This window comes from Lepidochelys kempii, chromosome 11 (genome assembly GCF_965140285.1).
Source record: "Lepidochelys kempii isolate rLepKem1 chromosome 11, rLepKem1.hap1, whole genome shotgun sequence".
Classification (NCBI taxonomy): Eukaryota; Metazoa; Chordata; order Testudines; family Cheloniidae; genus Lepidochelys; species Lepidochelys kempii.
In genome coordinates, this window is record NC_136390.1 from 66,692,917 (window position 1) to 66,714,624 (window position 21,708).

The 21,708-nt window shown below is 44.0% G+C and overlaps 1 protein-coding gene across 6 annotated transcripts in view; it reads right to left on the reverse strand.

Moving 5' to 3' along the window:
* Nucleotides 1-21,397, reverse strand: part of ERBB4 (erb-b2 receptor tyrosine kinase 4) — a 974,133-nt gene extending 952,736 nt beyond the window's left edge. For all 6 annotated transcript variants that reach the window (XM_073306718.2, XM_073306716.2, XM_073306720.2 and 3 more), the window contains exon 1: nucleotides 20,945-21,397. In XM_073306718.2, the coding sequence (XP_073162819.1) occupies nucleotides 20,945-21,026 (82 nt within the window). In that variant the 5' untranslated portion in view covers nucleotides 21,027-21,397. The remainder of the gene's footprint in view (nucleotides 1-20,944) is intronic.
* Between the last annotated feature and the right edge of the window lie 311 nt (nucleotides 21,398-21,708).

The window sequence follows — 21,708 nt, forward strand, 5'->3', positions numbered from 1 at the left end:
CTCTCCGTTCCTTGTTTGTCTTCCCACCCTCACACACTTATCTCTTTAAATTGTAAGTTCTTTGGAGCAGGAACTGTCTATCACATTTGTACAGAACCTAGCACAATGGGGGCCCAGTTTGGGTTTTAATACAAATACACTAGTTACAGTCACAGTTCTGGAATACAAATAATAAAAAATAAAGTACAATGTTTATATTACAGATAACTCTGGAGACAGAACTTCGGCTACATAATTACCAATAATTTTCTAATACTTCTATCCAGCTGCATGTGTGTTGGAATCATCTCATGCTTATGCATTCAGATCATTTGTAGTTAATAATATTCATTCCGGGCAAAGTTGAATTAGCTATTGCATGCCTTATATTTTGGAAGTATTTCTCTTAAAATACTCAATATTGTTTCTTGTTTGTTAACTGAAAGTTTAAAGATACCTCTCCGATCTCTCTGAAGGTAGATATGCCATTCTTCATTTACAGAGATATATCTGCAACCTTTCAATGGAAATGAAATGAACAAGGATTTGTGAAGGGAGGGGGAATACAATCATAGATATGAAGCTGTCCTTTACACAATGAATATTTAAGGCCCGATTTGCAAAATTGGGTAATTTTGCATGCAAATGGACAGTTACACATCTAACTGGCCTTTTGTGCATGCAATTATATGCACAATTACCTGATTGCATAATTGTGTAGGCTTAATTTTGAAAACTAGGTCTCATTTTTGGTTCAAACACAAGCACGGTATCTAATAAACAGACATTGACTTTTTTTTTTTTTTGGAGGTAAAACATCAAGATTTATTGAACCAAAAAGTAAATATCAATTGAGTATGTTGAGGTTTATACTATTCCAATGGGAATAATGGGCCAGATACATGGCTGGTGTAAATCTGGGTAGCTCCAGTGAAGTCAAAAGAGCTACACCAAGTTACTGAGCTAAGGATCTGGCCCTTAAAATACTGATGTCAATATAGGCATATGTATTTTTACAAACATTTTAAATATCCTCATTAGACACAATGGCAAATTTCCCCATTGTGGTCATGACTTTGTTTAGTGTAACTGTGTTGTTCTTGTTATAAAATGACATTCTAAAAAGGAAATTAAATTAGAAGTCCGTTAAAAAAAAAAGCTATCATTAATAAGCCAATCAGGAATTAGGTATGTGCATATATGATCTAATCCGCTGCACCTTGACATCAGAGAAAATTACTACTGGCTTTGAAGAATCAAGTGCAATGCAGTCATTTGCTTATGTGATCTTATTTCTTAACACTGTTCCATAATTTAGTATTGGTGACTTCCAAAAAGTGGAGGGGGGAATCCCACAAACATAAACTTTCTGGCTCACCACAAGTCTATTTTCAACCAATTATGAGACAGAATATTTTTCTTTTGTGTAATAATCCTTCAAAGAGCATCAATTTTCATGAGAATCTGATTCATGATTCTCAGTCATTTTACACGTCAGCCAAAAGCTCTTTAAGATTAGCTGTCAGAGCCCTCAAGTTTTGGCCAAACATCAATTTTCTGTGTGGATGATGCATTAAATTTAAGACATTCATTGCTGTTGCAGGCAAAGTAATATAGCAATTACTAAGCTATTTCTGACTTACAAATCCATAACTAATCATATTGTTGGAAACCAAAACACGGATAGGGGAAAAAATGAAGTCAAAAGAATGGTTAAAATAAAGACAAAGAAAACTTATCCACTACCAGATCCATCAGTATGTATTACAACCCTAAGGGGACCATACTGAATACTACAATCTCAGGCCAGGCACACCGCTCGGGAGAAAAATCCTCTCTAAAGAGAACAGGCCCAATTTACTATTGCCCTGCAGTCAATACAGTAAATTTATACCAGTGCAATGTGGGTATTAAATGCACCTTTCTAATTTCGTCGTGTTTTACACTCACTTTGCATTGGTATAAACCAATGAGCAAGGTGCAAGGCAACAGTGAACTACAGGACTCTCGCTCCTCTTCATTCCCAATCCTGGGTCTTAGCTGCTTTATGCTGCAAGTGCAGAATTCCCTGAACTCTGAAGATTTTTTGCCCCTCGCGGGCACCAGTAGCAAAACAGAGCACGAGCCAGGCCCCTTGTTGGTCATTGTTTACCAATATAAATGCTGTTCCAGAAATTCCAGTCTGGTCCCCCTGGGCTGTGGCTGACAATTATACCTTCAAATCAGGTCCAGTAGAGCTGCTAAATTTTGAGGCCTTTGTTCTCGGCACTTAGCACATTTCTGCCTGGTTTGAAGTTTTTCGGTCAATGCTTCAGTGATTATTTTCCTCAGTGCCTTAGTACTTGTTTTTCCTCATCACGTCAGTACTTGCTTTAAGGCTCAGGAGTCACTAGACTTTGGCACCCCTTTATCAGCAATCCAACACCGGGTGTCTCTTTTTGCCAGTGTCTCACAATCCAACTTCAAGATCAGAAGCTATTGGCCCTTGCAGAGGATTTAGCTTGCTTGCTAACTTTCAAGAACCCTTCAGTTCTTGGTGCCTGCAGAATGGGAGCTTAGGACCCTTTAGCTTCTGATACCATTGAGGCAGAGGGCCTTGTGCAGTGGGGTGACTCAGCTTCCTTGAATCTGGTCAAGAGGAAAGCCAGCTTTTGAAGAAGGGCCTTTTTTCCTTTCTTCAAAAGAGGGATCTAACGGACAAGACACAGGTCTGAGAGAATGGGATCCGTTTACCTCATTAGCCACCAATCACCACAGATACTTTGTTTGGTGAGCTCCGAGATCACGTTTGCTCTCATTCTCATGAGAATATTCCCTCCTCAGCATAAAGAAGAGATGCCGCAGAAAGCCCAATCCCTCCTGACAATGCGAGCCTCAAAGCCTGTGCCACCAGGTGAAAACTGGAAGGGGCTTTATTCCAGACACTCCCTCCGTCAAAAAAACAGGGAGGGCTCCAGCCCAGCTAGGATCTCAGAGAGGTGAATCTGTAACTGGTTAAAGAAAAGTGAAAGACGGTTACCCCGGGTGCCTCCACTCTACAGGGGCAAGCGGGCTCTACACTCTGAACCTTGAAGCGCTTATGTGCACACTGGAATACTTCTAAAAGAATTCTGGTTCTTGAGATTTGTTACAGGGTAACACAACCGGTTTCATCTCCTGCCTTCTGGACTGGCATTGGGTGTGTGCGGTTTTGTGAAAGGCTTGGCAGAAGCCATGACCTATTTGCGCAGGCTGGGAGTAGCATATTCTCTTATTTGGAGAGCTAGCTGATCAAGGACTAAGCTCTGGAAAGTGTTGAAAGATTGGTCATGTCACCACCAGGGCTCATGATAAACCAGCCAAAGCCTTAATTTGTCTCCAGCTGACAAGTGGAATCTATAGGAGCCCTATTGTAGGCTACTCAAACTTTCCTGCCTCAGGATGGTATCCAATACATCATCCATGTGTCAGAAAAGATGTACAAGGGCCAGATAGGTTGGAACCCCCTACAAATGCTGGATATCATGGCCACGCTTATATTCACAATAACTATTCCATATTCCCGCATGGACACAACCTCACTGGACCAAGAGATCTTCATGAAAACAAGCATTACAGAGCCTCTCAAGTTATACCCAGGTAACAGCCACCCATTGGACCTCTCTGGTCTGGTGGAGGTGCAGGGAAAATCTGCAGTTAGAAATAGACTTCCAGAAGATGTATAGATTCTAAGGCCAGAAGGGACCACTATGATTATCTAGTCTGATGTCCTGTGTGACACAGGCCAGAGAATTTCCCCAGAAGTTACCCAAAAGCCACATATCCAAACCGTAGGTACCGTGGGTGAATCAACCTCAGATGGAGAGTCCTCAAAGAGAGAGGCTCCACACGCAGGAAACTTGGTCTTTCCTGGAAGATGATAGTTATTTGTAGTGTTTTTCCTAGCTTTCCTTAATCTTCAAACAGATCTGAGATTAGGAAAATCAATAACAAAAAAAGTTGTGCGACACCATTTCTTGGGGATTTAGAAACACCTGAGAATCTCATACCAGCAGCTTTAGTGCAACCGTTTAGGCCCCACTGAAGACAAAGGAAGGTTTACCAGTTAATTCAATGGGACCAGGATTTCACTCTTCATCCATCTGCAATTTCCAATATGTTTTTTCCCCTTGCTCTACCAAGTTATGTCATCCATTGACCAAAATTACAGCCTCTGGTTTTGCAACTCTGTAAATGCGAATAATAGCTATTTTTATACTTTAAGCCATATTTGTTGCAAGGATTTTGACCCTAGCTTGGATATTCAGATTCTTTGCCATGATCATTTTGGGTGCAATGTCCCGCTATTGAATTGTGATGACGTGTGACAACTTGCGCAGCAAACCTGGTGAGAGGAAGGGTGGCCTTGCAATTAAATCATAGTAGTGGAGTTAAAGACATTGGTTCTATCCCTAGCTGACCCAGCAACTTCCTACATGACCTTCTACAAAGACAAACAGCATCTCCCAAGCATTCAAAAATCATGAGTCAGGCCCCCTCCCCAAAATCATGAGAATGATTTTTAAAAATATATTAATTCTGGGATTATCATTTGCCTTCTGATTTTTAAAGGCTTTTTTAGCTTTTTTCTGCAACCAAGAAAGCTAGAAACTTGCATTTTTCTTTAAATAAAAAGCTGAGACTCTCAGGTAATCACTTGACTCCAGGACCTGGAGATTTAAGATTCCACAGAATTGGAGATACAAATAGTTATAACAGGCAACATTGCATAAATGTCCCTGAGAGTCTTTGGTAAAATAAGAATACAGCTATTGCTTATGTAGATTATAAACTCTTTGGGACATAAAACCATCTTTTTGATACTAACATGTTACTAAAATGCAGCCCTAATCGCTGATTGTGCCTAAAGAGCACAAACACAATGCAAATAATAAATAAAAGGACAGTTCAGCAGTTATACCAGTGGTTCTTAACCGATGTACCATTGTGGGCTGCATATACAGCTCTCTGTGTGTTATCTGGGCTGCATCCACACAACATATATACAACATGTATGGCCCTGACGATGTCACATGGGCTGCAGCTATGTGCTGATTGGGCCTAGGGTGACCAGATGTCCCAATTGTACAGGGACAGTCCCGCTATTCAGGGCTTTGTCTTACATAGGGGGCCTATTACCCACCACCCCCGTCCCAATTTTTCACACTTGCTATCTGGTCACCCTAATTGGGCCGTGGGTAGAGAACCACGGGATTATACTAAATCAAGGTTGAAACACCAGATTGAGATTTTAGGACAGGAAGCACTCCACAGTACAGATCTGATCCTGCTCCCATTAAGATAGATGGGATCAAGTCATGTAAGTGAAGTACTACAAGAGATGTTAGTGATATCACTAGAACCTGGAAGGTTCTGTATTAATAAATAATGCAGAATTTCATTGTGGTACATGAGGCAGGACTAGATGTACAACTTAGTCCATGTCCTTGGTATGTTATGCAGCACTAAAACAATTAAAATGCTATAAAAGTTATGAGCTTCTCTTAGGCTTTAATATAATCATATTTCACAGATAAGATCTTCCCAGTGTGAAATATAGCTCTCTGATGATATCATGGCTGTGAAATGCTGGTTTGACTTTCTGTGTGAGCTGTGTATTATCTAAAAATAGATACAGGTATATGTTTTAAAAGAAAGTTTCAAACTGCAAGAAACAGAAGCCAAATTCTACCATAAGTAACCCAATATAAACTTCAAGTAACCCAACTCACTTCTATGAATAGTCTTCTCAACAGACAGGCTCTCTCTCCAAGAGAAGACAAGAGGAGAGAAACAAACCGATTACACTACTTGCTATTTATATAAAAATATTAACTCAACTGTTTCTGTTAACTCCACTGACTTAAATGGAGTGATTCCAAAATTATGCCACCATAATCAAGATCAGAATTTGACCCATATAGATTTCATCCATACACTGGAACGAGTGACTGAGTCAGCTTGCAGAGGGCGTGAAATAGCAGAGATCAGATCTCAATTTGCTAAACAAAATTAGCTGCATGCCATTCTGTTTGTGTATCAGGTTCCTCTGCTCATGGCGTGCTAATTCAGGCAACAATCATTACAGTACATACAGAAAAAATAATACAAGCATCTAAAAACAAACAAAAAAAAACAGTTACATGTGTTATTTTGTCTTCTTTCTATATAGCTTTTTGCATATTCAGTGTCCGTGTCCTGCACTTTGTTAATAGCCACTAAAGAATTACATCTGCCTACCAATCACTTCACCCTTCCAGTTAGTGGTGAGTACATTTTTAGAGCACTTGATATATCAACAAGGACAATGGTTGCTAAATTTGAACTTAACAACAACTGAAAAAAAATTAGCTATTCCACTGATATTTTTACACACCAGAGAAATCTCTCTTGAAATACGTGAGGGTTTTTTTCTTTTTTAGTAAAATATTTTATATAAGATTACACAACACTGAACTCTGAAAATTGCCAGAGATCCTTAGGCAACAACCATTTTAATTTAGATATGTACATTTTATTTCTTTACTGTCAAAGATGAATAATAAAAAAGTGCACATTCTAACTTAGCTTTCATGGGTCAAAAATGTTAAACAAGTAGTTGAATGGTTGCCAAAATACAACTGATACACACACCAGCCTGTATGTCAGGATATTCAACCACAGTGAAAAGGATCTAATGAAAAAGAATAACTTACGAACAAATGCTTATCATTTTGTCTAGCTATGGGACTAACCTTAAAATGACTGCTAAAATGTTACATTATTGGACTACCTAAACTTTTAGGTTTAAATGTTCAATATTTCAGTATTATTTAAATGAACACAAGCTAAATACTGTGATATAAATATGGTGTAAAGCATTCCCATTATTCTTCACCTTGGGTGCTCCAAAGACCCAATCCCACAGGTGCTGGATGCTTCTTAGGAGGCTGTGAGCGCGCTTCGCTCCCACTGCTTTCTGTGGGGGTGGAGAACACTCGGTACCTCACAGAGGTCCCAATTTAGCAAAGTACTCCGGCACATGATTATCTTTAACTGTGGGGCAAAAAATAGCGGTGTAGGCGTTCAGGCAAGGCTTGGAGACCCTCCTCATCCATGGCTCTGGGCTCCAGCCCTAGCCTGAACACCTACACTGCAATTTTATAGTCCTGTAGCTTGAGCCGAGTCAGCTGATCCAGGCCCAGCTGCAGCGGGTCTTTTATTGCAGACTAGATGTACCCTTAGGCACTTTTGAAAATGCTGCCCAGTGTCTTTCTATTGACTATTCCACGGAAGCAGCATCTGTCACCATCTGTGAAGCTGGAGTGTCAATGTTTCCCAAAGTTCTACGGTTTTCCAATTCATTTATTTTAAAAAATACTACTAATAATTTAATATCAAACAAAACTTGGTATAAAGGGTCTTGACTACAAGACTTTTTTCCGTGCCTTTTATAAACATCCGACTTTGTTTGCCATGGTTACTTGAAAAAAAATAGACCTCTTATTTTCTTAATACACATTGATCAGGCAGTTAGTCCACTGTTTGGTCTAATTACTTGGTGCATTCCAGAAAATTGACATGAAATTTTAAAAGTAATTTGGTTAGTGCAGCACTCAACAGCAGTAGCATCCTAAGAACTGTACAGCCTCTAACGTGCTGGAGAAAGTGGAGCCTCATGAGCAAAGCCTGACAACAAGGGATTTGACTGCAACAAACACGTGGTGACAACGGGGCAAAGAGACATTTCTCCTCACCCCCATCGCAAGCTGGGCTCAGGCGTACTGCTATGGCGCAGGAAGGGAAAGAAGAGTGGATGCAGTGGATCCTGATTATGTACGTAACCACAGGTGCAGGCTTTTAAGAGCTGCAGTGGAATGCTGCTCACAGCCCTTGCTGAGGTGACTCCGTGCCTCTGGCCAGTCACAACCACGATGAAGTAAAAACACTAACAGCTGGATAAAAGAGCTTCACACAAGAAGTTTATTGGTCCTACAAAACCCAGGAACAAGGCTGCACATTCCCAAGCGCCATCTACTGACACTTTAACAATTAACTATTTTCATATATATGTGCACCTCTGCTTTAGACAACACCTATGCCTCCACTTCCCTGCAGAGAGAGCTTTACGGCATGATACAACAGTGTTGTGGGGTCTCTGAACCCAGCAATAACAATGAGGCAATTCAAGTTCATATACAGCCTTACGTGGCTGTGTCAGAGACTGCCGGATTTGCACCACAGTGTATGGTACATAACATCACTGTATAATAGGATAGACAGCAAAGGTTTCAATGGCTTTTTCTGAGCCACTGGACCTAGACCTTCAATGATTACTGATGGAAGAAGAGTTTACCCAACAGATCATAATCACAAAAAGCTGTGTTACAAAATACACTTTATAGACCAGAGACAAATAGATATAGAGTGTGTTTTCAACCTTAGGATCTGATCCTGCCATGAGAGATGCAGGCTATTGACCGTAAGAAAAACCTCTATGCACTGGACCACACGTGCCTTTGCAAAATGAAGCTACACATATATACAGCTGTCTGTAGAACAGTACACTGGGGACATCTGCATCACACATCTTCATTTTGTGCCTGTTGTGCCAGGCATGGCTTTAGTAGAAAGGGAGAGGCCTGGGCGCACGTAGGTTGTATATACAAACTACGTGCTGGTGAGGTGTGGTATGGAAGTTCTATCCACATGACTCTAGCATGGCTGCATTACAAGCAACAGCCAACAAAAATGTATAAGATGTCACGTACTCTGTAGCCATATAGCACACTTTACAAAGCAAACAAAGAAAACCCACACACCATTATATTATATTAGAAATGGCTAAGAGTTTTTAAAAACAAGTTACCGGTACAGTTTTAGACCTCTGTATCATTATTCAAGCCTTAGTTACTGCAAGTCTAACTGCACAGGACTCAGGGGACAATCATAATTAATACATTTTAGAAACTCCTGAAATTTACCTAAAATACCTTTTCTTTGCATAATAATGTCCCATTTTTAAAGGTTTGATAACATGCAAATCTTCCAGCTATGTCCACTGCAATTCTCCCATTTCCAGTAAGAAAAGGTCTGATATATCATGGGGTACTAAAGATAGAAGCAAAAGCTGTATATCACTGGAAAACAGGGAATCTTCCTGATTTTCTACTGGTAGAAAGGTCCCATTTCTAGTCCTAATGGATCCCAAGATATTAGAGCCTAATCTTACTCCTGATGCAGGATTGAATATTGCCCATTTTACACCTTATATCCATGTAATTCAGAGAAAGGAGGAAGCATTTCACTGGCAGGCTGGAAAAAATATGGCAGCTGTCTGAAGCTGCGGAGGGGCTTGGAACATGAGGAGTAGACCTGGCAGACATGAGGCAGTGGATGCTCTAGAAATGAGGCTGTCAAAGATACATTAAACATTCCATTTATCACATGACTCTACAATGTATCACATGGACGCCACCACCAAGTATGTGCTTTATTTATATATGTACATCCCCAAACCAAAAGTAATAGAGTTAAGGGTGCTGATGTAGCGAAGTTAACTATAGCACTACCATGAAAAAAACATTTGTTTTTTTACTTAATTGTTCTCCTATCCTACAAATTGATACATTGAATTTTTGTATTTTAATATTTTTAGGAACAGAATGTATGTACCCCAGCAACAGCCTTCACAGACTTACAGGCCAATGTAGAGTTGTGATCTATCACACTGAGACACTTGGGGGTTCAACCCAGACCAGCAAGGGGTCATGTCCCCATCTACCCTGCTACCTTGGGTGCCTCTGGGTTGTGCAGTTTTGGTTTGATTCCCAGCGGTCTGTTTACAGCATAATAGCTTCACCTTGGCTTTCACCAGTCTGCCTACTCCTCACAATACTCTCCTGGTGTCGAGTTTTCCCAGAACTGTCTGCCCTGTAGCACCCAATCCTTCTACCTATAGCTCTCACAGAACTTTAGTAAGTTCGCTGCTCCTTTAAAGAAACAGTACACAGCACCAGTCTGTTAACTTAGTTGAGGGCTCACTTCTGTAATATACAGCACTGAGATGGTTTGTAATAAAAGTAAAAATAAGGGTATTGCAAAGAGCATAGGATTAAATGATTTCTGGTTTTAAGCCTTGTCTGAAAACACATTTTAAGAATATATTTCCAGCACATATTTATGCTGGAACATAAATTCCATACATATTCATCTATCGCCCATGTATACACCACGGAATAATATGAATCACCAGTGTGTCACCAATTTACATATACCTTACATGACATTAGGGCCATATTCTCTACCTGAAAGGTGAGCATGTCAGACCTAATAATGAGTTATGTTACGGCATGCCCTCTGCCAGTTGGCACTGCGATAAATCATGCTGTATACTTAAAACTTAAATATATGTTTACACAATCTTAAACCCATATTTACACAATACACACTGAAAGCCCCAAAAGGACCCATAATATAGGACCATGTCAACTCTCATGCATTATTCTTTTGAACTCCCACAAAAACAAAAGGCCTAATTGTACCCCATCGATTCATAGATTTTAATAGACCATTATGATCATCTAATCTAACCTCCTGAGTAACACAGGCCAAAAGTTTGGATTAAATTGAAGCATATGTTTTAGAAAAACACCTAATCTTGATTTAAAACTTCAAGTGACAGAACCACCACGTTTCCCCTTGGTAAGTTGTTCCAATGGTTAATTACCCACACTGTGCACCTTATTTCCAGTCTGATTTGTCAAGCTTCAACTCCCAGCTACTGGATCTCATTATGACTTTGTTTGCTAGGTTAAAGAAGCCTCTCCCATTCTAGGCACTTACAGAGCAGATCAAGTCATCTCTTGGATAGCTAAGTAGATGGAGCCTCTTACGTCTCTCGTTTTCAGGCAGGTTTTCTAGACCACAGACTATTCTTGAAGCTCTTCTCTGAAACTTTTCCAGTTTCTCCAACACCCTTTTAGAAGTGTTGACACCAGAACTGGACACCGTATTCCAGTAATGGGCTCACCAATGCTAAAGAGAGAGGAAGCATCACCTCCTCACTGGTCTCCTGCTCATACATCCAAGGATCGTGGTAGTCTTCTTAATCACAGCATTGCATTGGGAGCTCACATTTAGTTGATTACCCACCGTGACCCCTATACCCTTTTCAGATTCAGTGTTTTCCAGTATTTATCCCCCTGCCGGGAACTGTGGCCTACAATCTTTGTTCCTACATGTATGACCTTGAATTTGGCTGTATTGAACACACTTGGGCCCTCCTGAAGTCAATGAGATTTTGCTGAAAGGGGCCAGGATTTCACCAAAGTTGTTTATATAACTTTCACTTCTGCTCTGAGGGTCAGTGCAGGGTTTGAACTCGGGATCTCTCGCACCCAAAGTGAGAGTCACAGCTCTAAGCCAACAACCCACTTTATCAACAAAAAGGGACTCTCCATTCCTTGGTCTAGTCATCCCTCTTGCGCGAAAAGGGGCTTTAGTCACTTTCACAGCAGCATCCCCCTTTTCCTTGGGCATCACAGAACTATTCATGGGACAAGATTCAAGCATGGGGAACAGGCTGACCATGGAGAAAAGTGTACAGAGCCAGGAAAGAGATGTGCGTCATCTCGTACTAACCTCAGAGAAGGACTGTAATTACACTTCCATAGCTCTTGCATGCGTTAGAATCATTGAAATGTAGGGCTGGAAAGGACCTCGAGAGGTCATCTAGTGTAGCCCCCTGCACGGAGGTAGGACCAAGTCAACCTAGACCATCCCTGACAGGTGTTTGCCCTGCCTGTTCTTCAAAAACCTCCAATGCTGGGGATTCCACAACCTCCCTTGGAAGCTTATTCCAGACCTTAACTAACCTTATAGTTTCAAAGTTTTTCCTAATATCTAATCTAAATCTCCCTTGCTGCAGATTAAGTCCATTACTTCTTGTCCTACCTTCAGAAGACGTAGAGAACAATTGATCACCATCCTCTTTATAACAGCCCTTAACGTATTTGAAGATTGTTATCAGATTCCCCTGTCTTATTTTTTCAAAATTCAACACGCCCAGGGGCTTTTTTAAAAAAAAAAAACAAACAAAACAAAAAAAACCTTCTTTGTACATCGAATTTTCTAAATCTTTTATAATTTTTTATTGCTCTCCTCTGGACTCTCTCCAATTTGTCCCCAGCTTTCTTAAACTGTGATGTCCAGGACTTGACACAGTACTCCAGCTGAAGCCTCACCAGTGCCAAATAGAGCAACACTATTACCTCCTATGTCTTCCACATGACACTCATGTTAATACACCCCTGAATCACTGAGTCAGCAGTGTGCCCTTGTTGCCAAGAAGGCCAATGGCATTTTGGGATGTATAAGTAGGGGCATAGCGAGCAGATCGAGGGACGTGATCGTTCCCCTCTATTCGACATTGGTGAGGCCTCATCTGGAGTACTGTGTCCAGTTTTGGGCCCCACACTTCAAGAAGGATGTGGATAAATTGGAGAGAGTCCAGCGAAGGGCAACAAAAATGATTAGGGGACTGGAACACATGAGTTATGAGGAGAGGCTGAGGGAGCTGGGATTGTTTAGCCTGCAGAAGAGAAGAATGAGGGGGGATTTGATAGCTGCTTTCAACTACCTGAAAGGGGGTTCCAAAGAGGATGGCTCTAGACTGTTCTCAATGGTAGCAGATGACAGAACGAGGAGTAATGGTCTCAAGTTGCAGTGGGGGAGGTTTAGATTGGATATTAGGAAAAACTTTTTCACTAAGAGGGTGGTGAAACACTGGAATGCGTTACCTAGGGAGGTGGTAGAATCTCCTTCCTTAGAGGTTTTTAAGGTCAGGCTTGACAAAGCCCTGGCTGGGATGATTTAACTGGGAATTGGTCCTGCTTTGAGCAGGGGGTTGGACTAGATGACCTTCTGGGGTCCCTTCCAACCCTGATATTCTATGATTCTATGATTCTATGAATGGTATTAGCCTTTTTTGTAATTGCATCATATTGTTGACTCCTATTCAATTTTGTTCCACTATAATTAGTCTTGACAGAATTTGATTTCAATACTTTTATAACTTCCATGGATAATGTCAATGTTTTTAAAAAAAATTAAAATGCTTAAAAACATTGATTTAAATGTTCACAGTTGCCCAAAAGCATGGGAGCAGGGCAGACAGAGGAGGATCAGAATGTAATTATTTAATGACTATGGAAGTTGAGATTCAAAAAGTTAAAGCTTTATAACCATTAAAACGTGATGTTGACAGTTTATATCAAAATATGCAAAGTGAGTATCCTTAAATCAAACTCTTGTAAGTTCTCAAGCAGCATTTGACTCACTTTGCCATTCTATGAAATTCTATTATTGAGTCTCTATGATGAAATCTATATCTACCAATAAAAATCTAATCCTTCCAAACTTAACTATGACCTCCAGGTCGTTTTCTACAATACTCAACTTAGCCAGTTATTCCCTATTTTGTAGCTGTGTAGTTCTTTGTACTTCTCTTTATTGAATTTCATCTTGTTGATTTCAGACCAATTTTCCAAGGTCATTTTGAATTCTAATCCTGTCCTCCAAGGTGCCTGAAACCCCTCCCAGCTTGGTGCCATCTACAAATTTTGTAAGCATGCTCTCCACTCTATTATCCAAGTCATTAATGAAAATATTGAATAATACCAGTCCCAGGACTGACCCCTGTGGGAACCTACTAGATACGCCAGGTTGAGCAAACTTTTTGGCCCAAGGGCCACATCTGGGCGGGGAAATTGCTTGCAGGGCCATGAATGTAGGGCTGGGTCAGGGGGTGGGGTGCGGGAGGGAGTGCAGGGCATGGGAGGGGTGCGGTGTGCAGTAAGGGGCTCAAGGCAAGGGGTTAGGGTGCAGGAGGGGTGCGGGGTGTGGCAGGGACCTCAAGGCAGGGGGGTAGGAGGCTCTGGGCAGGAGGTAGGGGGGTTCGGGGTGCAGGCTCCAGCCTGGCACCGCTTACCTCGAGTGGCTCCGGTGTGGCAGCAGCGCACAGTGGGGCTAAAGCAGGCTCCCTGCCTGCCCTGGCCCCATGCTGCTTCCGGAAGTGGCCAGCACGCCCTTCAATGGCCCCTGGGGGTGGGGTGGGGCAGGCGACTCTTCCGCGTGCTGCTCTCACCTGTAGCTACCACCCCCGAAGCTCCCATTGGCCACGGTTCCCTGTTCCCAGCCAATGGGAGCTGCGGGGGGCGGTGCCTGCAGCCAAGGGCAGCACACAGAGCTCTCTGCCCCGCTCCTCCCCCAGGGGCCACTGGGACATGGTGCCGGCTGCTTCCGGGAGCGCTGCGGGGCCAGGACAGGCAGGGAGCCTGCCTTAGTCCTGCTGGGCCATGGAGCTGGCAATCCCACGGGCCAGATTGAAAACTTGCCGCCAAACGGGAAGGCGGAATCCTGCCCGCCGACCATGGAGGCGGAGTGACGGTGCGACCGAAAAAGAGTCGCGTCCCCGCTGCCGAGCGCTCCACGCGCTGTGACGGAGTGGCTGCTGAGTTCCCGCCACCACCGAGGGCGGATTGCCGCCCCAGAGCCCGACGTCCTGCCGCCCCTTTACATGTGCCGCCCCAGGCACTTGCTTGGTTCGCGGGTGCCGGGAGCTGGCCCTGCTCATAACTACTCTTTGAGTAAGGTCTTTCAACCAGTTGTGCAACCACCTTAGACCATTTTCATCTAAATCACATTTCCCCAGTTTGCTTATGAGAATGTCATGTAGAACTGCGTCAAAATGCCTGACTAAAAATCAAGGTAGATCCTGTCTACAGCTTCCCCCCATTCACTCGGCCAGTAACCCTGTCCAAGAAGGAAATTAGGGGCACTCCAATTTAAAAGGAGGGCCTGGGGGCTGCCGCCACCTGCAGATGCCCAGAACAGCAAGACACCAAATGGAACTGGCTGTCTGAAAAAGCAGTTTTCTGATGTGTAGAATACAGAGGTATCAGTATTTGCAACTGGAGGTTAGCTGTAGATATTAACATGCTTTCTAATGGTAACCATTTTCTAATAAAGCTTTTTGTACAAGAATGTCTGCCGTGTGTGTGTGTGTGTGTTGCCCATTAATTCACATGTACATCCGAAATAGATTTTCTGTGGTTTGATTTCCTATTATTTTTAATGGAGCAGTTGAATATTTTAAAATTTCTACCTTCCCATATAAACCAATGAGCATCAAACCACAGAAAAAGCATTTGGATTAAGTGAAGGTTCTGGTTAATTCCCACAGTAACAAGAAAATTAAGGCCACTTTGAAGAATAACTCAGGATTCCTAAATGGCTCTTGAGGACAAATTCAACCCTGGTGTAAGCCAGTGCAGTGTTATTGATTTCAGTGGAGCTGTTTGCACTTACAGCAGACTTGAATTTGGCCTTACCACCTTAACTTGTGGCTTTTTTTCCTTTTCTTTATTAAAGAATGATATGAGTCAAGGAACAGCGGTCAGAACTGTTAATGCTGAGTCTGATTTTGCCTACTTGTATGCATTTAAGCCAGATCCTCAATATTATGTTGTAGCCTCAAGTGCTTTATTATAAATGCAGCTCTCGGCGTTGCATACGGTACACATGATCACATTCTGCCCTCTTTTAAAACCAGACAGCCCCAGTTCAGTCAGTGGGGTTCTACAGGTATAATTAAGAGTAGAATCTGGCCCTCTGTATAAACAACTTTGTGTCAATTTCAGGGATGCAGAGCATAAATACCTGTTTCAGTGTTGCCCTGCAGCTCTCATCTGCCACAAGAATACCTGCTCCAGGCCCAGAGTCACCTCCATGCCAGATCTGCAGCAGCCATTCATAGCACAGGGTAAATTTGGGGGCATGCTGCATGAGGAAAGGGGCCTGACCAGGGTCTTGTTACATCAGAAATTCTGCATTCCTGCAACAGCCCATCAGGGACATTGCAATGGGAATACAAGTTGGCTGTTTTACCCTGTGCTGGAAACAGAACTGCCCCCACCAGCCCACACAGAGAAGCAGCATAGTCTACCCACCTTCTAGTCCCCGCAGCGGTCTCAGTCTAGCCCTAGATGCCCAATCCTGGGGTCAAAACTCCAGCTGACACATCAGTGGAGTTTTACATGACTAAGGACTGCAAAACTTTGGGTTAGCCTGCAGATGGAGAACATAATGGGAAACTATTCCTCTGCAGCTGAAAAAGTGAGCTGTGGCAAGAGAATATATTGCCTACTGGGTGGATTTCACTTTCTCAGGGCCTGCCTCCATCTTCCCCAACCACATGCTCAAATTTCTAGTTAATATTTATTTTATAAATCTTTTCAAAGGCATGTGGGGCTCAACTACTGAATATCCATTGCATTGCAACAAAGGGGCCAAGCATCAAAGACAGCGGCTGGAGATGAGTCACGATGCAGCTTTCAAAAGAGGCCCTATCTGACGTGACCCAGAGAAGAGCTTTGACTTGAGCATAAAGACGACGCAGCACATCAGACTGAATAGGCTCATCAGGAAGAAAACAGTGGAAAAAATATTTAAAATACAATTCCTTTCACAGAGCAACTGGACACTTCACATAGCATAACAGTTAATTTGGCTGCAATTATTTAACACTTCTGCAGTACTGTATATCAGAAAAAGGTGTGAGTGTACTGGCAATTTGCTCACTGAGCAAAGACTGACCTGTTTCTAAGTAATAGCACACGGTATTTTGATCATGTGACCCAATTTAAACTACAAAGATTGTGCATTGCAAATAGTCTACAAACAAACAAACAAAAAAAGGGGTGTACACAGGAGCTTGTTTGTTTGTTTGTTTTTAAACTTCCTGGCCAACAGAAGCAGGATAATGAAATTAACAGCTCTTGCTACTTCTCTCACCCATAACAGTGAAGGTGTAGACATGTCAGTGACCTGCTCAAAATAATGAAAATATTTAGGGCCTGATCCAAAGCCCATTGAAATCAGTCAGAGCCACACACCCTCTCCCTCCCCCCCATCAGGCCCTCACTACTTACAAAGCAAAGCACACCTGTACAACCTGACATGCTAATTCAGCAGGTGCCAATCATGGCTCAATAAATGCTTAGAATTAAAAACAGTTCCTTCCTTCCGCTCCTATTTAAATAACATATTTTTCTTCCTGTGTGGCATGGGGAGTAAAGCATTTTACCCAAGAGAGATGTGAGGCTTGCTTGAAGTCGAGATTTGGCCTTGGGAGCCAGTTCTTTGAGAATATGCAAGTGATCCTGGATCAATGCCTTTTTATTTTCTCTCAGGAATAAATATAGGCAAAGGAATGACTTTGTGACTGGCCAGCCAGCCAGCCATATCAGATTTATCAGAAAGGAGGAATGGAAAGTGACTCAGGGAGCTCCAGCAGTGCCAAAGTGGAAGGTTGCTAGGGAAGAAATAACAAGGAGGCAAAATAAGGGAGTAAGAAAAGTAGTATGAAATAGAAAAAAAAAGTATAAATACAAAGGGAGGGGGGATACTATGCAGGAAGAAGAAAAGAATGAGGAAAAGGAAAAGGAATAATAAATCAGCTCTCTACTAAGAATAAAGGCTTGTGAAATAAGAAATTGGTTAACACCAGTAAATGAATTATTCTATCAAAAACATGGCAAAGGAAAATCTAAGAGGAAACAGGGAAATAATCATAAAAAAAAAAACAAATAATCTCAAATAGGATCATCAAACTGTTAAAGAAATGATCATCTGCAGAAAAAGCAGCATTCAACTAAAACCAACATAGATATATAAAAGGGTACATCATCATTATGAAAGCTTTTTCCTGAACAACAGAAAACATTTCAGTTCTTTTTCAACATAGCGCTGATCTCCGTTTCATAAAATTAGGAACACAGACCAAGTCAAGAATGTGTGAATGCATCAGTCCCTGGTCAAACTTCTTCATCTCCCCATTATTTAAAACAAAAAGAAAATGTGAGCGATTTTACACCCTCTTTTTAGTGTTTAACGTAAAGCAACTGTCCCCTAGAAAATATATCCAACAAAAATCACATTACATTGCTATCATTAGGTCAGTATACAAATGCAATATTTGACAGTAGAGCTAAGCAGCATTATTCTGTCCAGTGATTCCAAACAACATTAAAATCTGAGCAAGTATTTGATTCCTAACTTCCTGAACACATGAAAATGTCAAGCGTCATGAAAGGAGTTGAAGGAAATTTTACACAATGCAGTTTTCATAAGTATGTAGTTACATTGAAGGGAAATGTACAGTTAGGTGTTTGTTTTAAACTTTCGATATCATTAGCCAGTTTATTGTAGATGTAAATAGGAATCCAACTATGTAGGTCTACTTGGCAATATTTGGAAACACCTTAAAAATATATGGGGAAACCTCACTTATATGTCTCAGGAATAGACCTAAATTAAACAGTGTAACACATTGTTTGTGGACCTGGAATTACTGCTTGCATTTGTCCAGGAGGCAACCTACATGTGTTTGTGTTTCCCTTCAGCAAAATAAATGAAATATATACTAACACTTTTTTTGTAAATCACACATGCACAACAATGCAAGTTGCTTCACAGGAATTGTTCTGCTGGGGGACATAACACTGACATAAATGATACTATAATGTACTGTCCCTGGGGATGTCATAGGACATCCCTTTCAAATATCTTGAAGGGGTGCCTCTAGGAGTCAACCAGTAATTTTAAAGGAAAAATTACAACTCCTCTTCCTTCAGGTTTCTTTGAAGAGAGAGAGAGAGAGAACCACAAGCCCTAATGATTTGTACTAGCGGGGGAAGGGGTGGGGGGAATCAATATTTCTATTCTATTCACATAGACCAGTAAATAAGGTGCATTCCTTCTGCTTCTTAAGAAATTAGCATTTCAAAAATATGCCACTTTCCCCTGAACTCCAAGCGTGTCTAATAATGCGAGAAGCAGATTGTCTCCTCTCGTTTCCTTAATTTGTTTCCTCTAAAAGCAATTCACTCAACATCTTGTCGCCCTCTGGCAGCTTAGTTTACTTATCCGCACTTAATTTCTCATTTGGACCAAAACAAACTCCTCCAAACTGCTACTGACTGGGGGAAGCGCAATATGTATGTACTCGGGAAGAATCCCTCGCACACACACACAGAGAATAGACAAATAACTTGCTTTTATGATGTTAGATCAAAATTAAAGGGATCTCCCTCCCCCTTCCAGGCAGAATAGTTGCAGAATCACGCGTCTTTCCATGACAAGAAATACACTAAATAGCTTCCCTTTCTCCTCATGGCTTATCCGGATCACTTTGTGTTTAAAAAAAAAAAAAAAAAAAACCTCGAGTCTGGCTTTTTTTTGTATCGCCCAGTGTTGTCATCAAGTCCTAAACACTCCAACGGGTTCTCACTTGTGATTGTGACCGTACAAAATAAGAGATGCCCTGCAACGAGAGGAGAGCGGCAGAACTAATTTGGATTAAATTCCTTCGGGAGAAATTCTGACAAGAGCTTTTTAGGGAGAGCTCCGCACCCACAGCTAAAGCAGAGGGGGGAAACCCTGTTCCTTGCCTCACCGAAATTCCTACCAGCTCAGCCTCAGCGGCTTTGGAAGGGGTCAACATGCATAACCAGCCCCCACGGAAGGATAGCTGCAGGAAATCAAAGGGACCCCCCCCACACACACACACACACCCCTAAGAAGAAGGCTTGCATCCAGTGGGTGCAATCCCTGAGCTAACTGGCCCGCGCCGGGAGCACGGTGTACAGAGACTCGGGCGGAGCAGAGACAAGTGTGTGAGACACAGAGCGCCTGCTTTCCAGGATATTGACCCACGGAGTACAACTTGACTGTGTTTAACTGGGGGGGAGGGTGTGAAGGGCCTCCCTCGGTGCCCCCCCCCCGAGGATGTGTTTAAATCCCTGCGTTTTTACTGGTTTGTGATGAGAAGAAAACAAAGATACTAAAGGCAAGAAAGGCCTGAACTTGACAGCCGAGTTCCTAGGTTGCACGAGTCCTGGGGCAGGTGGATCGGGAGACTGTGCAAACCGCCCCCCCCCCCCCCCAGGAGCGTTTTCCCCCCTCGCCTTTGCAGAGCTCCCCCCCTCCTCCCCGTCCCTTCGCTTCGCAATCGCCCAGCGGCTGCAACTTTGGCGCGCGGGGCCCCCGCGAGCACCTCGCCCGCGCGCCCCTGCACCCGGGCGGGAGAGCGGAGCCGAGCCGAGCTTCCCCTCCAGGCTCCGCTCGGGCCCGCTGGGGGAAACAGGGGCGCTTAGGACGGGACCGGGGCTAGGAGCCGCTGAACCACACTTCGGGAGCCAAGAAGAGCCAGCAACGCGCGTGTTATTAAGTGGGGGGGGGGAGTTTGTGGCCAGCCCGTGCCGCCGCTCGGCTCTAACGCGGGCAGCGAGGGCGCGAGCTATTCATGCAGAATTGGGGGGGGGGGGGGGTCAGCTAGTAACGCTGCATCTCTCGGGGGCTGCCTGCCCGGCAGGGCAGAGCCTCCCGCGCCCGAGGGCTGCGCGCTCCGCGCTGCGAAGCGCCCAGCTGCGCCGGGCTGAGGCGGCCCCACGCGCGGGTGGGGAAGGGAAGCTGCCGCCGGGCACCCGGCGAGCGCAGAGAGAGACAGGGGGATGCAGCCCCAGAGCAACCCTCAGCCCCGGTCCTCGCTCCGCAGAGGGCTACGCGCTCAGTGTCTCCCCGACTACAGAAAACAAAACAAAAGTAGCCACCGACTGACATCTTTTTGGCCACATCTAGGCCAACGGGGCATGACCGCAGCTGCCAACCCCCCCCCCCCCCCCCAGGGAAATACCGTGGCACGGAACTAAACCCAAAGGGGGCGCCGGGGGGAGGATCGAGACAGATCCCGGTGAAAATAAAACCGGATCGGCTCAGCCTCCTCTCCCAACGCGCAGGACAACCACACACCGCCTCCCTGCACGAAATGCACCGCCAAAAAGCCCAGGCGGCAGGTTTCACCGCTGCCTCCTGCTTCAGAAAAAAAACAAAAAACAAAAAAACCCACCTGCCTGCGCCGCGCCGGGCTGGAGGGTCCCGGAGATCACCAGGCAGCCGACCCAGCACACGAGTCCCCCGGCCAGCTTCATGGTTTTTTTAAAGGGCAGCCTCAACTCCTGGTAGCGATGTTACATGGTCCAAATGGCATCTCCCCTGGGCGGCGAGCGTGGACCCAGGCGCCCGGCTGTGGGGACGAGGAGCGAGAGGCGGCGCGGCGGCTCCAGTCCCCGCGTGGAGTGAGAGGCGGCTGGTTCCGCACTTGGCAAACCGGTTGGCAACAAGTTGTTCCCCCAGAAGTCGCCGGCTCCCTGCCTTTTAGTCCCGGTTTCTCTCCTTTCCCCCCTTCCTCTCGTTCTTCTCCTGGCTTCACTTTGGTGGGGGGGGGAGACTGTTTGGCTGCCCCCCTCCTTCTCCTCACACTTGTCCGGGCGTCAGAGCGTCGAGCCCATTTACTCCCTTTCCCCGGCTGCTACTCGGAGATTAACAAAACACCCCCCCCCCCAAAAAAAAAAAAAAAAAAAGATACACAGAGGAGCCAGGAGGTTGGAGCAACACACAGCAAGCCCCGCCCCCGCCTGTGCACAAGCCCCGCCCCGCCTGTGCATAAGCCCCGCCCCCCAGGCGCTCACACCGGCTCGCCGCGATCTGAAGCGCGCTGCTGGGCCGGGGCACACCTGTCCCGGGTGGAAGGCAGCAGCCGGGCGCGACCCCTGCCCGCAGGTTATCATAGAGCAATCCGAAAGCAGCCGCTGGCCGTCAACACAAGCGTGT